The sequence below is a fragment of the Colletotrichum graminicola genome (assembly GCF_000149035.1).
Source record: "Colletotrichum graminicola M1.001 genomic scaffold supercont1.2, whole genome shotgun sequence".
NCBI classification, from domain to species: Eukaryota; Fungi; Ascomycota; class Sordariomycetes; order Glomerellales; family Glomerellaceae; genus Colletotrichum; species Colletotrichum graminicola.
Genome location: NW_007361006.1, coordinates 1,007,737 through 1,023,389, shown reverse-complemented (window position 1 = coordinate 1,023,389; position 15,653 = coordinate 1,007,737). Strand labels below are relative to the sequence as shown.

General features: G+C 53.3%; 3 protein-coding genes across 3 annotated transcripts; all 3 read right to left on the bottom strand.

Annotated features, from left to right (window-relative positions):
* Nucleotides 1-7,129: 7,129 nt before the first annotated feature.
* GLRG_00744 (uncharacterized protein) lies at nt 7,130-8,075 on the bottom strand. Its single transcript, XM_008091429.1, has 2 exons — nt 7,762-8,075; nt 7,130-7,458 (listed from the first exon to the last, which is right to left on the bottom strand). Exons 1-2 carry the CDS (start codon nt 8,048-8,050, stop codon nt 7,439-7,441), a joined length of 309 nt encoding a protein of 102 aa, XP_008089620.1. The 5' UTR covers nt 8,051-8,075; the 3' UTR covers nt 7,130-7,438.
* A 4,475-nt stretch (nt 8,076-12,550) lies between these two features.
* GLRG_00743 (uncharacterized protein) lies at nt 12,551-12,892 on the bottom strand (the record flags this gene model as incomplete). The annotated part of the gene is made up of 1 exon (XM_008091428.1): nt 12,551-12,892. The coding sequence occupies one exon, from the start codon at nt 12,890-12,892 to the stop codon at nt 12,551-12,553; it is 342 nt and encodes a 113-aa protein (XP_008089619.1).
* Nucleotides 12,893-13,241: 349 nt separating this feature from the next.
* Nucleotides 13,242-15,026, bottom strand: GLRG_00742 (glycosyltransferase family 2; the record flags this gene model as incomplete). The annotated part of the gene is made up of 4 exons (XM_008091427.1): nt 13,242-13,514; nt 13,579-13,873; nt 13,959-14,813; nt 14,941-15,026. 4 exons carry the CDS (start codon nt 15,024-15,026, stop codon nt 13,242-13,244), a joined length of 1,509 nt encoding a protein of 502 aa, XP_008089618.1.
* Between the last annotated feature and the right edge of the window lie 627 nt (nt 15,027-15,653).

Genomic DNA, 15,653 nt, shown 5'->3' with positions numbered 1-15,653 from the left:
CAGTGCAATCTAATTCTTACCATAAAGACAAACAGGCATTTCACTGTCCTTCTCTCGCTGTCAATCGTGAGCCTCCTAGAGGATGTTTTGAGAACTATGGCTGCAAATCGGTGTGCTTGCTTACATTATGGGCATGTGTACGTGTATGATCGATCGCCCAGCACGAGGCTCACTTACTAGGGCCACAATTGACAGGTAACCACACCCTCTATTGACACTGCCTTTCCACCATCATCTTGTTGGTTCTTTATTGTTGCTGTTGACACCTGCGGGTCGCCACGGCGGAATGGGATCGAAAAAGCCATAAGGTGATGGCGGCTTGGTTAATAGAGGGATGTGTGGCCTATTCTTTCCGCAAACGTGGATGCGGAGGCATATGCGCGAAACGTAACGTACGATGGCCCACGTGGTGGGGAAGGACCTTTGCCCACACACATACATGCTTCTTTGATTCCGAGATACGTTTTTGGAATATACTACGAAGAAGTTCCCCCCTCCCCCCGGTTTTGGAGCACCCGCTATGCAGGTCTTTGGGGCGGAGGAGGGTGAAGGGGGAGGTCTCTCTTAGCAGTAATTTACGCTTATGGATAAGTACGAGGTCCTGCCTTCACCGGCCCAGGTGGATGTTTTCATGTCTTCGCCCCCTCCCTCCCGTCCTTCACAACAACCTTTTTGTTCATTGCCCTCCCGTGAAGCACACCCCACCCCCCTCATCCTCTCCACGTTGCCCCGAATCCTCGACCGGCAGATTTCGCTGATCATTTCTACCCCTGTGGCATTCCTGGGTGGATGGTGCCCCTTCCCTTTGATCAACTGTCGGGCCGGTTCCAGCCAACAGAGGGCTTGTCCGCTCCGTGTACGGCCACGGGTGCACAACGCGGCTGACGACGATGGCCTCGCCTCACGTACGTAAGCTGATCCCCATGTCTCGGGAAGCACGGGGTGATGAGGCGTCTCGTAGAACTCTCGTCGGGTTCATCTATTCCAACCAAAAGGCCCCCCCCCCCTTCCCTCACAACCTAACCGAACCCACCCTGTCCTCGGGCCGAGGAGCTTCGCGGCTTCAGTCAACCGTCCGAATCCTTCGGTAGCAGTCCTGCTTGGTCATCTGAGACCATTCGATGACGTGGTCAAGTGTGACTTGCTGCCCCGCTTGGAAGAAGACGTTTACCCCTTCGATTCTTTTCTTCCTCTCTGTTTCTGGTCTCTCGCACCCGTTGCCGTGGAAAGGCGGGCAAGAGGGCGCGCGTGCTCCCCCCCCCCGGTATTCCGATTGCGTTCCTTACTGTTGGCATATGGGAGGTATGCTCCGGGGAGGTGTGACACGTGAATATCACGTGTCACACCGCCACCCCGGCAGTATCCACCCTTCCTCTACAACACAAGGGTGCTGCCATAAGCGGGTGCCCAGTATCTAGATAGAACAACAACAATACCACGATCCTGCACATACCCATATGTGACCTGGGATATCCCTTCGGTGTGATAACCAACACTTACCAAACCGGAGTTTCTGGAAAATACTCCCCGTCCGGGCCGGAGGACGGGAGCCGGAGGGCGGGAGCCGGAGGGGGAGGCAATGGTTCCGGCGGAAGGGTGCGGGGATGGTCGTGCCCCGTCTCCGGGCGACCCAGTTATCTCGGGTACTTTGGGGCCGTGCTCCGTCCTCCACCGGGCAGCCGGGTGTGGCGACTTTCGACTACTTGGCTTTTGCCATGTTTCATCCGGTAACACCCCGAAGCTCGGGTTTGCTCCCTTGAGGATCCGATGGATACATATCATCCCGTTAGAGATGCTAATGCATTTGGCTCCTCCCGCTGAAATGAACCGAAATGTCTGATGCCATGACATTGGACCATGTTTTGAGTTAGGAATTGTCTGTTTCATGCAATCGTTTGGGTCTGTAGTGACTTTGCCACCTGCTTGTAAGCCATCAGTAACTATTCATACACCTAAAGATGCACAGCATCACTATGCTAACCGCAAAGGCTTCACATGCGCGCGACTTGGGTTAGATGTCCTCACACTGGGGCATGGTCCCAGCAAGAAAAGATCGCTCGAGATTGAGTTTGAGCACCGAGAAAATTGACAATGTAACTTCCATACCCGCAGGAGGCGCAGGTAAAACGATATGATCAGATTCAGCAAACTGACATTGATGAATATGAAGACCCCTCCTCTTCCCCATGTAGGTCTATTCTGCTCCTCTGTCTCGAGCTTCCATCTTGCTCCGCCACTGATACTTCAAGTTCTTTATGCTTCAAAGATGTGCTCGTCGTTCCCATCGTCTGCTCTGCTGAGTCGATGGCAAGGATAATGTAGTTGGCCCGATGACTATGCACTCGTCCCTGTAGTTTCTCGTCTCCATGGCAAATCCGGGCATACGTCTTTCGGTAGATGTACACATGTCCGCCTCCGTAACTTGCGATTGGTTCTCGAAGTTTTCCCTTTTTCTCATGGAATAGAAGGGAAAGCAGGCGAGACTTCAAAACAGGACCATGGTGATTCTTCCCGTCTCTTGAAGACCCCATCATGAACAAGGCCGAGTTGCCAAGTACAATCAAGTTGAGCTCGCGCGTTCTACTCTTTGATAATCGCCAAGGAAAGCCTCGGCCATACTGAAACAGCACAAGAAGACAAGACATGATATCTGTGCCGTGAAGAATGGGTCCATCGTTTTCCCACCGCCTAACACTGATTTGTGGGAGTAACGTAGTGTAAGAGAAGGACGTCTGTTCCTTTCGAAATGCGTAATGATCAGTTCGGTGAACAACAATGTACACTAGCCGTCCCCGTGTACAAGAACCCGAAGAACGCTATATATACTAAACTTCACCTCAAGAATACGAGACGAAGTGCAATGATGAGATATCAGAGAGGGGTATCGACGCAATGCAGCCGAAAGCCACAGCCCGGTAGGCATCATGTAGTGTAGCTAGCTCCAAGCAGTCCGAGACATTTTCAATGGCCAATATTAATCCTTCTTCATCCCTTTCGCAATGGCCAGACCTTCAGCGTCCAAAGGGCCGTTCGATCCCTCTCGCGACGGGAAGGGAGAGCTATCACCGACTCAGAACACTTTTCGTGAGCACCCGGTTTAGATTCTGCAAATGGCGGGCGTTGTTGGTACGCCAAAGGAAACCCAAGCCCCCCCCCCCCTCTTTTTGCCTTGAGGATAACGGATCGCAGGAATCCAGCAACCTCACGGAACGCCGCATCATCGGACGCCAGGGCTGGGCCACTAGGTTGATTTGAGAACGCCTCCCGAGCGCACGGGCAAACCATCCGAGCGAGCGCGAACCTACCAGGACTCCATCATCCCAGAGACGCGGAACTGGACGCCACGGCACGAGGATTTCGTTCATCCACCACCGCCCTCGAGGACACACGCGGGACTCCGGAAAGGCATTCGTACTTTTACGGCATGTGGTGATGCCTGCGCCTCTCCTCAGTCATAAATCCTAATGGCGCCCGAGGGGCAGGACAAGATAAGTTCACGAACCGTCCGACGCACTAATGCCGACATCAGGCAAATCGGGATGAGAGGGGGTGGCAGCTGAAATTGCCCTTGAACTTCCACAAGTAGGATTTCGCTACAGAATCTCCCCATCTTCGCATGCCGCCCGGCGTGCCGCGTCATTGGCGTTGCGCTGAGGCATTTTGTTTGCTGGCTGGCTGGCTGGCTAGCCGGTCTCCCCGGGATTAAGCAGGTAAGCTTGTTCCGGAGAGGAAGCCGCCGATTTGGAATCGGCTCAGCTTCGTGGGGATATTGCGCCTTGGTCGCCAAGCCGGTTAGACGTTTGTCTACAAATCTAGGTACTTCAAGCCCTGCTTCAAGCCATGCAGTTAGGGGCCGGGGCGGCAAGCCCCAAGCATTGAGCGACTCTTACGAACCCAGCGTCGGAACGAATCGGCCTGCATATGCATATCAAGACACACCCGTTCCAATCAAAGGGAATCCAGGTATCTGGACGGTATTAAGACTTCGTCCAATGGCCGACGGGAGAATTAAAGAAGGAAGAAGAAGAGAGAGAGGGAAAAGGCAAAAAAAAAAGGCGGGGGAAAAGAAAGCATGTGAAAGATCAACAGCGGCTCAACTCGCCAAACAAGAACCAATTCATTCCCCCGCGTTCTAGCCCCCATTGCCAACCGTCTCTCCCCTGCCCCGCCATCTCCTCCCCCTTGTTTTATGTTATACCGGTATTCCCATTGCATTGCGGGGGAAGTGAGCAGAGAGAGAGAAGGGGGCGTGACAAAGTCGAATGTCACATCCTTGGCGAACGTACCACTCACTTGCTTCACCTCTGCCACCCATTTCCTACCTGGTGCAGCCAGAGTAAAGCCATAACGGCGAGACGGTAGAGTAACAAAGCTTGACATGTGGACGCTTGCTCGTCGTCTCAAGTGTACTGTTGGATTGGCAGCGGCGGTCCAAGACCGTGCGTCGCTCAGACAAGCACGGTTGTCACGTCATAACGAAGACTTATCCTACTCTGCCTGAACCCATACCATGACGCCTTCAAAGTACATCCATCGTACATCTAGCGTCCACCTGAATGCTCAAAAGTCATTTTTGACGGTTTATCCAGTACAAGGTGATTGCATGTCTTCGGGTTGTTGTTTTTTGCACCAAGAAAAACCCGTGCAAGATCGCGAAATCATCAACATGTGACGCCAACACGCAAGCCGCTGGCCGCAAGCTGTTGTTGCCTCTCCCTACAACCGAAAAACCTGCTCGTCACACTTCTACCAAACCCAGAACAAAGAAAAATGGTCAAGAGCTCGTGATGCAACTGGTCTAAAGGCCAGCTCCATCTTACACCCACAGACACAAGACCAGTAGCATATTTCCTTGATTACCCATCCACTTGATCTATCTGGTCATCGGTCCACCCATGGCTGCTTGTTGTGCTTCGGCATCTCAAGACAACCACCCGAAGATAGACACAGCAAAAGATGCTCTAGAGCTGGTCCTGCATCTGCATCATGTCTGCTCAAACCTTGCCCGGCTTCATCACCGCTCTGTAGCCATGTTCGCAACCGATGCTTCTCTATTTGCGAGGACAGCAGCGAAGCAGAACCTCGTCATTCAAGGTTAGCCCCCTCCCACCCCACCACTAGATGCTGGTCTGTAATGGAGCTTGTGCTCCATGGTCTATGTTGATAGACATACACTGGGGGGGGTTGGATGGTATGTAGCCCAAGAGGCGGGGGCGTGGTCTCATCATCCGTCTGCAAACGGACAGGGTCCTGTCAGTCGACTTGTAAGCTGTAAGTAGCAGGCCGTTCTTCTTCGCCCCCCCACCCCCCGGTCAATTCTTCAGCGCTCGTCAGTTCCACTCTTCGGCCAGGACTCGCTGGTCCTTGTCTTTAGTGGAGAGTTCTTAGGGGTGTTTGTTTCGATGACAATGAGCGAAGGGAATTTAAGCGGCGCACGCCGCAGCCGCGATAAAAATCGGCACCATCGCAGAGGTGGCTCGCTCGGATTACAACGGGGCCGTGGGATCGAGCGCCAACAACTACTTCTCTTTCTCGAGGTACAACAGCCCGTTGCTTCACGAGTTGAGGCTCAATCGTTACGTTACAGGCCACGAAAATGGGCTGATGACTTTCTGGCCCCCATGGTGTTTGAGATATTTCCATCGACTGTGGATATTGCTGGGAAATGGGTGTGAACATTCGGCATGGGTCTCCGAATGGTGACCTTTTCTCCAATGAGGTTCGCGCGCATCCGTCAATACGTTGATGATGGCCGTTGATCCTCCTGCCGAGATGATATGTACGTGGGGGCCGAGGCGAACACGCCAAATCCACCCGAATAGCGACGAAAGAAATCTAGATGGTTGACGATGCGCTCAAGGAAACCATCCTTGAAGGCTGGCGGGCGCTTGCGAGCTGTTTCCCATTTCTGATAAGCGTATTGAATTTTGCTGACCATCTTAGGAACTCATGGCCCGAACTATGCAACTTCTGGTCAATCACTGGCGAGGCATTGGACTGTCTCACGCGCAGGAGCTGCGCGCTCCATGGCCGAGAGTGGAATAATCTTGGCGTCAACGAGACGAAGGCAGCGTCAATATTGGATGGTAATACCTGGGCATATCCTGAATCAGAACCTAAGGGGTACACCGCGAGTACTAGGCTTGTACCTCCAACAGGGTAGCAGGGGTCCTGGGGATCCTCCGTCAACGGACGGAGACTCCATGTCTTGTTTGGTATAGCGAGCGGATAGCCGGTGATAGCGACCACCAGAGACCGACCCATCCAGTCATCATGCAGCTAGTGTGACAAAACGATCGAACAGGCCGAGTCAATGGGCCAAGCATGCGATGCCGGCCGGGTCTTGCGAGGAGCTTGCAGTCCGCAGAATCATTGAAGTGCTCGGTCTGCGTTGCAATTGCAACGTAAGCAGGGCCGTTCGATTTGTCGTCGTCGAATGCCGTTGAAGAGGCGATCGGAACGATGAGGCTAATAGACTCATTCGCATGGCCATTGTTCAATTGGTAGAAACATATCTGCGGCGACATGAAATTCTTCAACGGCTTGTGAACGCCGAAGACGCCTGTGTGGATCGAAGGATTGCTGACGGCCACCCACTCAAGGGCTGGGCTGTCTTTGCCATCGTTGGTTCCGAGCCGTTAGAAGCTGCATGATAATGTCAGTCGGGGTTGCAGTGAACCAGGCGAAGCGAGTGGAATTTCCCCTCTTGGACCGGGATGTTTTCGCGATGCAACTCCTTCAATGCTTCTCATTCCTTGGTTGTCGTGGCTGTTCTTCCCCATAAATACGATTATGTTGGCAGGCATACGGGCCTTTGAAACCCCCTGGTCGTTGAAGAAGAACTGGCCTGTTCGATGTCGCCATGGGATGATACTATCCCTGCGGGGTTGGCTAGGCATAGAGGGGCCTCCCAACCAGGCACACTCCCCCTCGAATCGACGCGAGAGCGGGCTAGCGGGAAGATCGTGAGCCTGCCCATCCGGGCTTGAGATGGACAGAGTTTGCGGAGAGTAGCTTGCGGACAGGCAGGTGTAACGGCACTACAGGCGCGACACGCGGCCTGGAACGCGTGAGGTGCTTCCCCGGCGGATCTCGGGTTGCGAGCATGAACGATTGCGATGCATGACGATGTCAACCATTGGCAGTGCAGCCGCAGATCAGTGTTGCAAGATGGACCATAGCGCAAGGGAACCGACCATCCGTCGCCCACACACGATGTAGCCAGACTTGATGCCTTTTTCAATGTTGCGAGAGAGACGTCGAGGATGTATGTACCGAGAGCGAGAGAGGTGACGGCTTCTCTCAGGAGCAATGGTCCGTTGAGCAGAAGCGCATTCACCATTCCATGTAAGAGTATCCGGCTCTGTCCATGTATTCGTACGCGTCGTCGGCGAAACGAGACCGACGGGCTGCGTGAAGACGACGTTGGTCCACTCGACTAAGTCGACCCCACCAAGCCTTCGGTCATGATCAGCCTCTATGCTCTTTCTACACTGGCTGGTGTGGGCGTGTGGAGGATCATGAAGAGTCAGGGCTAGGGTTTCGAGATGGAGGTGGAGTTCAAGCCAAAGCTGGTGCTGGGCACGGAGCTCATGACCGGAGGTTCATGTGGCTGCGCATGCCAGATCAAGTGTATATACCTACTAGCGCTGCTCAAGATGTGCGGCCTTGCAAGGCACCTAACCGCCTTGGCGACGTATGGGCGGGCAGCCATTGGGAGGTAATATTATAGGGACGGGGAGAGTCAAGGTGTGGGCATACCGAGTCGAAGGTATTCATTTAGGCTTCTTTTGGCGACCAACCAACCAGCAGATCCACTAGGCAGCACTGCGACCTCGCGAACACAGAGGCGCCGCATCTCTTGCTGGCTAAGAGAAGGAAGGAGACAGACTCCTTCGTACAGGGGCTTTGAGCAGTATTTCGGGGGTGTTCTTGGCAAAACGTCAAAGGCGGAGATGAGTAGAGACGCTCGGCATCCGAAACAGGCAGTAAGGATGGTGGGTGGTATCGTGGCGTAAAGGACAAAAGGCTCGTGATAAGAAGATTGCATGTATGGAGGGCGGTACTCCGTACTCGACAAGTAGAAGTCATGAAGGGATTGGTATGTTTCGTGGAAAAGAGTACCAGAAATAAAAAGAAATAAGTAAAACAAAATAAAGATAAAATAAGGGCATGAGCAGAGGTGAAGAAGAGTGGGGCTAGCATCGTTGGTCGGTCGGCCACCCCACCCACCCCTCTGCGTGCATGATGATGTTGGATCGCAAAGTGGTACATCGTAGGCGGTGGTGCAGACAGACGCAGGTCCGATAGGAAGAGGATAAGCGCGGTGGCTAGCAAAGGTGGGTTGCATCGAGGTCACCACGCCGTCTTGGCCTGTGTCGTTCACCCAACAGGGAATCTACAAGAGAAAAGCGACAAGTGCTTGTCCAATGGCCAAACACAAAAGTCTCTCTGCTGCAGCAGAGAGAGAGAGACATGGACATCAACACAGGATAAGGGTGTTCAACATGACATGATGTGATGGTGGCCGTCACGTACCTAACTAATGGTGGTGCGTGCGTTCATGGTCAACTTTTGAAGAGGGGTCGGAAGATTGCGCGTTTCGACATCCATGAACAATTCTATTTTATTTATTTATTTTTCCCTTTTTTCTTTTTCCTGATTTTTCTTTCTTTCTTTAGACTTTGCATGTGCTGAAAACCCCGCTCGCGCATCCCGCTCCCGACTCCGTTTCCGCCCCCTCGTATCATGTCTGTGCGGTGGACTACGGACGGGATGTCGACATGATGCGAGTCTGTGTGGTGTTGTTTCCGCTCGGCCTTTGAGATGAGATGGGCAAGAACAGACGACGAGACGAGCCAAGTACCTGCACTACCATACCATACAGGCAGGCATGGAGGAAAGAGAGGGGGGGAAAGAGGGAGCAAGAAAAGGTACATTGTCGGGCCATGGAGATACAGCGGCCGCCTGTGCGTCGAGAGCAACGCAAGTACCTCATGTGTTCCCTACCTCCAACCCCCCGTTCCTGCCCTGCCCCGCCATGCTCTGCATTCCATGCTTTCCCCACTTGGGAGAGGAGGAAAAAAGAAGTATCCGTAGGTCTTTCTCAAATGGTAAGCAAGTATGTACATCTTGGCGCACGGGCAACTTCCTTCCTCGAAATACCTGCCTGCCTGCTTGCTCTTGCTGTTTGTTCCCTGTTCCGTCCTGTCGCTTCCCGTCTCGTCTTCCCCTCACCAAAAGTGTCAAGGAAGGTGCATTTCTTCGGACCAAATAAGTCGCGCAATTGCCTGTCCTCAGACATACCTATTTCGAGATGGACCCACCGAGTGTGCTTCACTTCCGTAGGTGGGTAGGTAGGTAGGCAGGTAGGTAGGTAGCCGGTATACAGACTTGGGTAGGTAAGTAGGTAGAAATTATTCGGCGCCGTTGAGAGCGGATGCCAGACGGCTTGCTTTGGGCCACAATTGTAGTGTACATACTCTGTACAATCCGAGACTCCCCTACCTCCACCCAGATCGTCACGGGCATCTGCATTGCACCCGCCACCTGCCTGCCTCCTAGTGTAGATACTACAGGTATGTACCTATGTACACCACCTCAACTCGACGTTGCGGAAGACCAAAGCGCATGCCACAACCACTAATGACATGTCAGCGGCCGTGCGCGCGCGGGGTGTGTGTGGCCCCCATTGTTCCATTGGACCTCCAGCAGCCTGCCGCCGTCGTGCCATGCTATCCGTGCCTTGCCAATGGCTGCCGCAGTTTATCGTCGTCGCACGTCCATTTCCTCTTCCTGCCCACTGCTCCCCAGAACCGCCCAGGCAGGCCACACAGACAGACACGACCGCCGCCACTAGACGCGAAAGAGGCTTATGAATCGTCTTATCCTCATCGCCGTCGCATTTACCGCCAGACTAGACTTTTCCTCGTGCTGTTGCCGCTTGTCACAAGGTCCGTTCGCCCGATCTATCTTCTCCCTCCCTGCCCGTCACCTCAACTTACGGCATCTCTCTCCGTCCCTCCGTCCCTCCGTCCCTCCCGGCATACATACTCAATGCGTCTTGACTCGTGCCGTCGCATTGGTTCGCTCGCCGTTACCTCCTGCTGCAGCTGCAGAGAGTGAGTGGCACCCTCACTGAGAGAAAAGGTACCGGCGGGTCAACAAGACTCCTCTCTCTCTATTTCTGGAACCTTTGGCAAATATTTCCCTCTTTGCAGCATGCTCTCGCACAAGTCATTTGTCAATCCTAATCACACCTCTTCGTTGGCTCGTTGCCTCTCGTCAATATTTTTTTTTTCTCTTTTATTTTTACGCTTCCGACGTTGGTTGGCCAGAAAACCTACGTTCCCATGCGATCAGCGCATCTCTCGCAACTGCCGCTTCCACTGCGACTCACATAATTTCAATACCGCGATACTTTTGCGCCCAGCATTCAGCAGCCCACTAGTGTTCCAACATCTGCAACATCCGGCGATGTCTCATCATGTCAGCTTCTGTCATGTTCGGCATTCCAACGCAGTCAGACACTTGGAGGCGCCTTGGTGAGTGCTTTTCTTACAGTCTCCACATTGACCTTGCTCCTTCTTCCAGTACCTATTAGGCAGGCTTGACGTCTCGAAGCACGCATAAGATGTCGTGCATCTCTGCACGTTACGGACCCCATCCCTACGTGTGGGTGTCAAGCATAGGTACTCGAGTATACTTGTACTACCTTGTGCCCCATACAAGAGGAGTCTAGAACAAAGATCTGTCGTAACCTCGTCCAGTGCGAAACGCCATGAGATCCGTATATAGGCTCAACTATGTCATCAGGGACACTCTTTCTGTCAACTTGCAGCATCGACAAGGCCAGGGATTCGAGAGGAAGGGAGGGGGAGGGGGAGGGGCAGCCTGCTAGGCCTCGAATCAAGCATGGGGCGGGCACACGATGGTGGGCTGTCAGATAACGTAAACAAGGCCACAGGTCATGATCCCCCAATCCAATGAGGAGGCTGCCAATCCCACCTGTCGACCTTGTAGCTCAAGTCCGTACGCCCTGATTGGGTCCTGAGAGATGGCCTTCGTGTCTTACTCATCCACCACTCATCACAACTCGACTTCACGCTCGAGGCAACCACTGGCACGAATACGCTTCAGAACTCCTTCGACGTCGCCCATCTTCGATTCGAAGATTATGCCCTTGTGGGGGTTTGCGTATACCCAACCCATCTCCTACCTACCTTGTTACCCCCCCGTTGAGTGTGGGGACCTCGGATATCTTAGTTCGTCTTCCTAGCCGTCCTGATTGAGATAAGTCTCGAACCGTTCGATGAACTAGTAGGGATGGAGGAGGGTGTAGCTCTCTGGTGGTCATGGTGGGTGTGAAGCCCTTCTCTCCGGAGACGACGACAGCCGGCGCCGCGGCCACCAACACCACTGCCACTACGGAAAATTTACGCACATATACATCCTCTCACGAGACTGATCGGCCCATACTCTCACGGGCCACTCGTGAGACAAGAGGGGGCGTGTGCAACATAGTAGGAGAGTACTACGGTAGCACATGGACATTGCCTAAAGCTCTGGATGGAGCAAGAAACCACCACCACTACAGCGACGAGATGCAGAAGCGTCTGTTCTCATCTCCCCCGCCCACGGGTGGTTGTTTAAGATTTGCAATACGGCGTGCTCGTCTCCGTCCCTGCCTGGCACGCTTCTCCTCTCTGGAGAAACCCCACCAAGCCTAGAGGACGTCATGTAAGACACAACACCACGAGGCGCATGAACATGACACAGCCTCTCCCTCCCTCCCTCTCTCTTTCTCTTTCCCCCCTCTCTCCCCCCTCTCTCTCTCCCACTCTCTCATGGCCCCCAATGAAAAGCGCCCCTCAAGAAAGGCCCAGCCCAGTCCGCCGGAGAATTAATGACAGCAAGACTCCTTCGCATCCTTGGCTCTGTCGTGTAACCAGCGCGCGCCAGCCCTCGGGAGCAGGAAGCACACGCGAAGAGGCGATGTCAGATATCGCGGGTTCCCCGGAAACCGTTTATTGGAGAGGGGAGGGGGGGGCCAACGTCGATGGAATACGAGAACGCAGGCCCGTCACCTGCTGTGTAACGGACAAGGCCACGCGACCATGTGTGTTCTGCTTGTTTGTTTGCCTGCTGCTTATTTCTTCTTTTCCATCGGAACACTCCTCCTCCCCCCCTGGGACGATCGAAGCAGTCGATCCCCCGATTTGTTTAAACGCAGGGCCGGTTTGTTCCCATTGGCTCGTTAGGTACCTAGTTGGTTTCTTCGTGAAGATACCCTTCCTGCAGCCCTGTCGTTGCGGACAGTCACAGTCTGTGATCAAAATTCCGTCCAAATAAAAGCGTCAGACACGGAACCTTCGCCATCACGAGCCTCATCAAGATCTGGTTTGTGAACTGCCAAGCCAATATCACAGACCATGTCTATGTTCTATGTTTTTTTTTTATTCTCGTGGGAAATATGCTTTCTTTTCTTCATTCTATGGAAAGCCCGTTTTCTTTGTCTGAGTGGAAAGAACATGTAATAGTGGTATAGAGATCAACTGTCTAATGCTGCGACCTCCCTCCCTTCCCTCTTCCTTCTACCAATGCCTCGCAATGGCTCAGAAATGGACTGCCGCCGCTCTTTGGGGTAACCATGTTGGGAATAAGAAAACAAAAACGAGCTTGCCTGCCTGCCGCGCGATGCCCTTCCCGGTTTGTTCTTTTTTCTCGGGAACCAAACGATCCTACCATCTCCATTTTGGGGGGGGGGTTTTGGATAGAAGAAGAAAAAAAGGAGAGAAAAGATACTCAGGCGGAATCCAGAGGGAATGTATCCCTGAAAGCAAATGACCAACCCACTCGTTCCTCCTAGCCCATGATGTCGATTTGATGCCATTGATAATTATAATCTGACACACGCATGCACATGCTCTGTCGCGCTGTGATTCCGGTTCCCATATGCGATCGCATGTATCCTTCGTGAAGAGGATCAAAGAACAACAGCAAAACTTTTTCTCGCCTCAAAATCCATGTTGGTTGATTTTTTTTTCTTCCGAGGGAAAGAAAAGCCGAAATGTGAAGACGATGGTCATAGCCGAAAATGTTGGCTAACGACTAAACAAAATCCCTCCATCTCCCTTCAAAGGGGAAGCAAGGATACCACCCGGCCAGAGTTCTGTTTCACCTCTGGCAATGATTTCGTTCGTTGCAGTTTCATAATTCGTAAGTTCCGGCCACTCTGGATCTTAGTCCGAGGGATGCTCCAGAAGCGAGAAGGTGATGTGCGGAGCCCTGAAGTCCTTGGCGGGGAATGTGTTCATCCGAACAGTCTGAGGTCTGCACGACTCAGTGGCAGGGCGGTGCCAGTCGGCAACCTTCTCCGTCATCTGGCGCTCATGGCGGTAGCGGACGAGGTCCTGGCCACCGGGAGGTGTGGTCAGGCTCATGGCTCGCTTGGGACGAGGCGTGAGACGGATGTCGTCGTTGGTGTCACCGTCAGCTCTGCTGCCCCAGGAAGTCTGCCAAAGTGTTAGCTTGATTCCAGGGAAAATAACGATAATTGAGCCAAAACCAGTCACTCACCATCTTCAGGGTGGACAAGGCGTAGAGCTTGATGATGCCATGGGCATAGCCGAAAAGGATGGACACGGGCAGGAAGATGATGTCGCTTGGGTTGCGACGGAAGAGACCCATGAGCTTGACGACCTTGGTGAAGCCGAAGACAAAAATGATCTGGGCCCAGAGCGCCTGTTGGCGGCTCTCCAGGTCCCACTCAGCAGTGCCCTTCCAAAGAGCCAGGATGATGAGGGGGTCGAAGAGGAAGGCCAAGGAGGTGAAGGTCGCAATGTGGAGAGCGTAAGTGCACCAGGGTTGCTGACTGTTTGTCATAGGTTAGTATCTTCCCTGTTGCTAGTCAAGCGCCAAGAAGTGGCAGAGGATAAGAGGGAAGGGTATATACTCACGTAAGAACGTATCTCTCGCGGACGAGACTGGTCCAATTGCTGCGCCAGTTGCTGCGAGCCCATCGAGAGCACTGGTAAAGGAACTTGGTGCTGTTCTCGAGGGTGGTCTCGAGCTCACACTCTTTCTCGTACTGAATCCAGGTCTTCCACTGATGGCTGACAAGCCAGCGGGTGACGAAGTTGTCATCGTCGGCATTGAGAATGTACTTGCCCCACTTCTCAGTCTTAAAGCCCTCGAGGAAGTCGTGGCTAGAGAGGATCTCGGAGCGGTAGGCGCCGGTTCTGCCAGACATGCAGGAAGTACCACCGTCGATGTTGTGGGTAGCAGAGATCTCGAAGTTTCGTCTCTCGATGTAAGCAGCGCCGAGCCAGTTGAAGATACGAGTGGACAGCGGGCCATCCCAGACGCGCTTAACTCTCTGGCAAGTGCCGACGCCGCCAATCTTGGGGTCCTCGAAGGGAGCGAGGATCCATGGCATCAGGGTGGAAGGCCAAGTGACATCGTCGTCGGCCATGATGGTGATCTTCGTGGTAACCTTGGGCAAGGCCTCGCAAACCTGAAGGCGCTTGTTGGCGATCGGGGTAGAGTAGACTTGAACGTTGGCATGAGGGAGGCTTCTAGCGAGCTTCTCCAGGGCAGCATGCTTCTCAGTGGTGGTGACGAGCATCAGGACCTGGGGGTTGCAGGAGATGATGCTGAGAAGAGAAGGACGAAGCTCCTCAAAGACGTTGTGGATCGTGGGAATGATGACAGTAACGTCGTCGGCAGTGAAGGTTGGCTTGACTGGGATTGGCTTGGACTTGTAGACCCAGTGACTGACACAGTTGGCGAGCAGACGGGTGTATCGATGAAGCCTGGGCAAGTGTGTTAGACATTGGCGGCATGAAGAATCACGAGAAGAGAGGTAATTTGGTTTTTTTTCTTCTTTATATGTGAAATAGCAGTGCAAGAGGAAACTCTTCGATGGTGGTTGTAACTTACCAAAGGAGAATGAAGAGGTACATCCAGGTGCTGGGAGACCAGCCAAAGCCGATATGAGGCCAAAAGAGATCCATGACCGCCGCCATAATGATGCAATTCTGCGAGTTTTGCCTCGGTGTGGGTGTGTATGTATGAGACGTTCCGAGGAGTGGCGGGATCGTGATATGCTGGAGAGTGAGGAGGAAAACCCAACGAGGCCACAAGCAAGAATTCGCGGGGTGAAGTTGGCAGTGGTGGTCGAGAAGGGTTTTGAGGACGAGGTTGGATCCGAGAGAGGTGGCAAATGGACTGCTGGTCCTTAGCGTGCCTTCCTTTCTTGTGCGAAGAGGTCGACCCGGTGAATCTTGGAGGAGCTCGGTGACTTCCTGCCGTTCTTGATATCTGATGTTGATTCCAGATGAAATGGCTCCACTTTGGCTCGACTGCGGAAATGCGGCAGCCCAGAAGGAGAAGAAAAAGAAAAAGCCCCCAGTAGGTCTCAAGACGGTACCGGAAAGGTGAATTAGAAGTAAGAGTTGTGGACGGCGTCTCCAAATAACTGCTCTGCTATCCCCAAGGTATTACGCTCGTAGGGCAAGAGTATTACAGGATGGCTGTCGAGACTCCCGAGAACGTGGGCTCGATGAGAAGGATGCGTGTGTGGGGAGGGGGAGGGGTGTGCGTGTGTCGTCGTGCTGCTTCCAAAGCTTCTTTTTCCCTCTCTATCCTCAAGT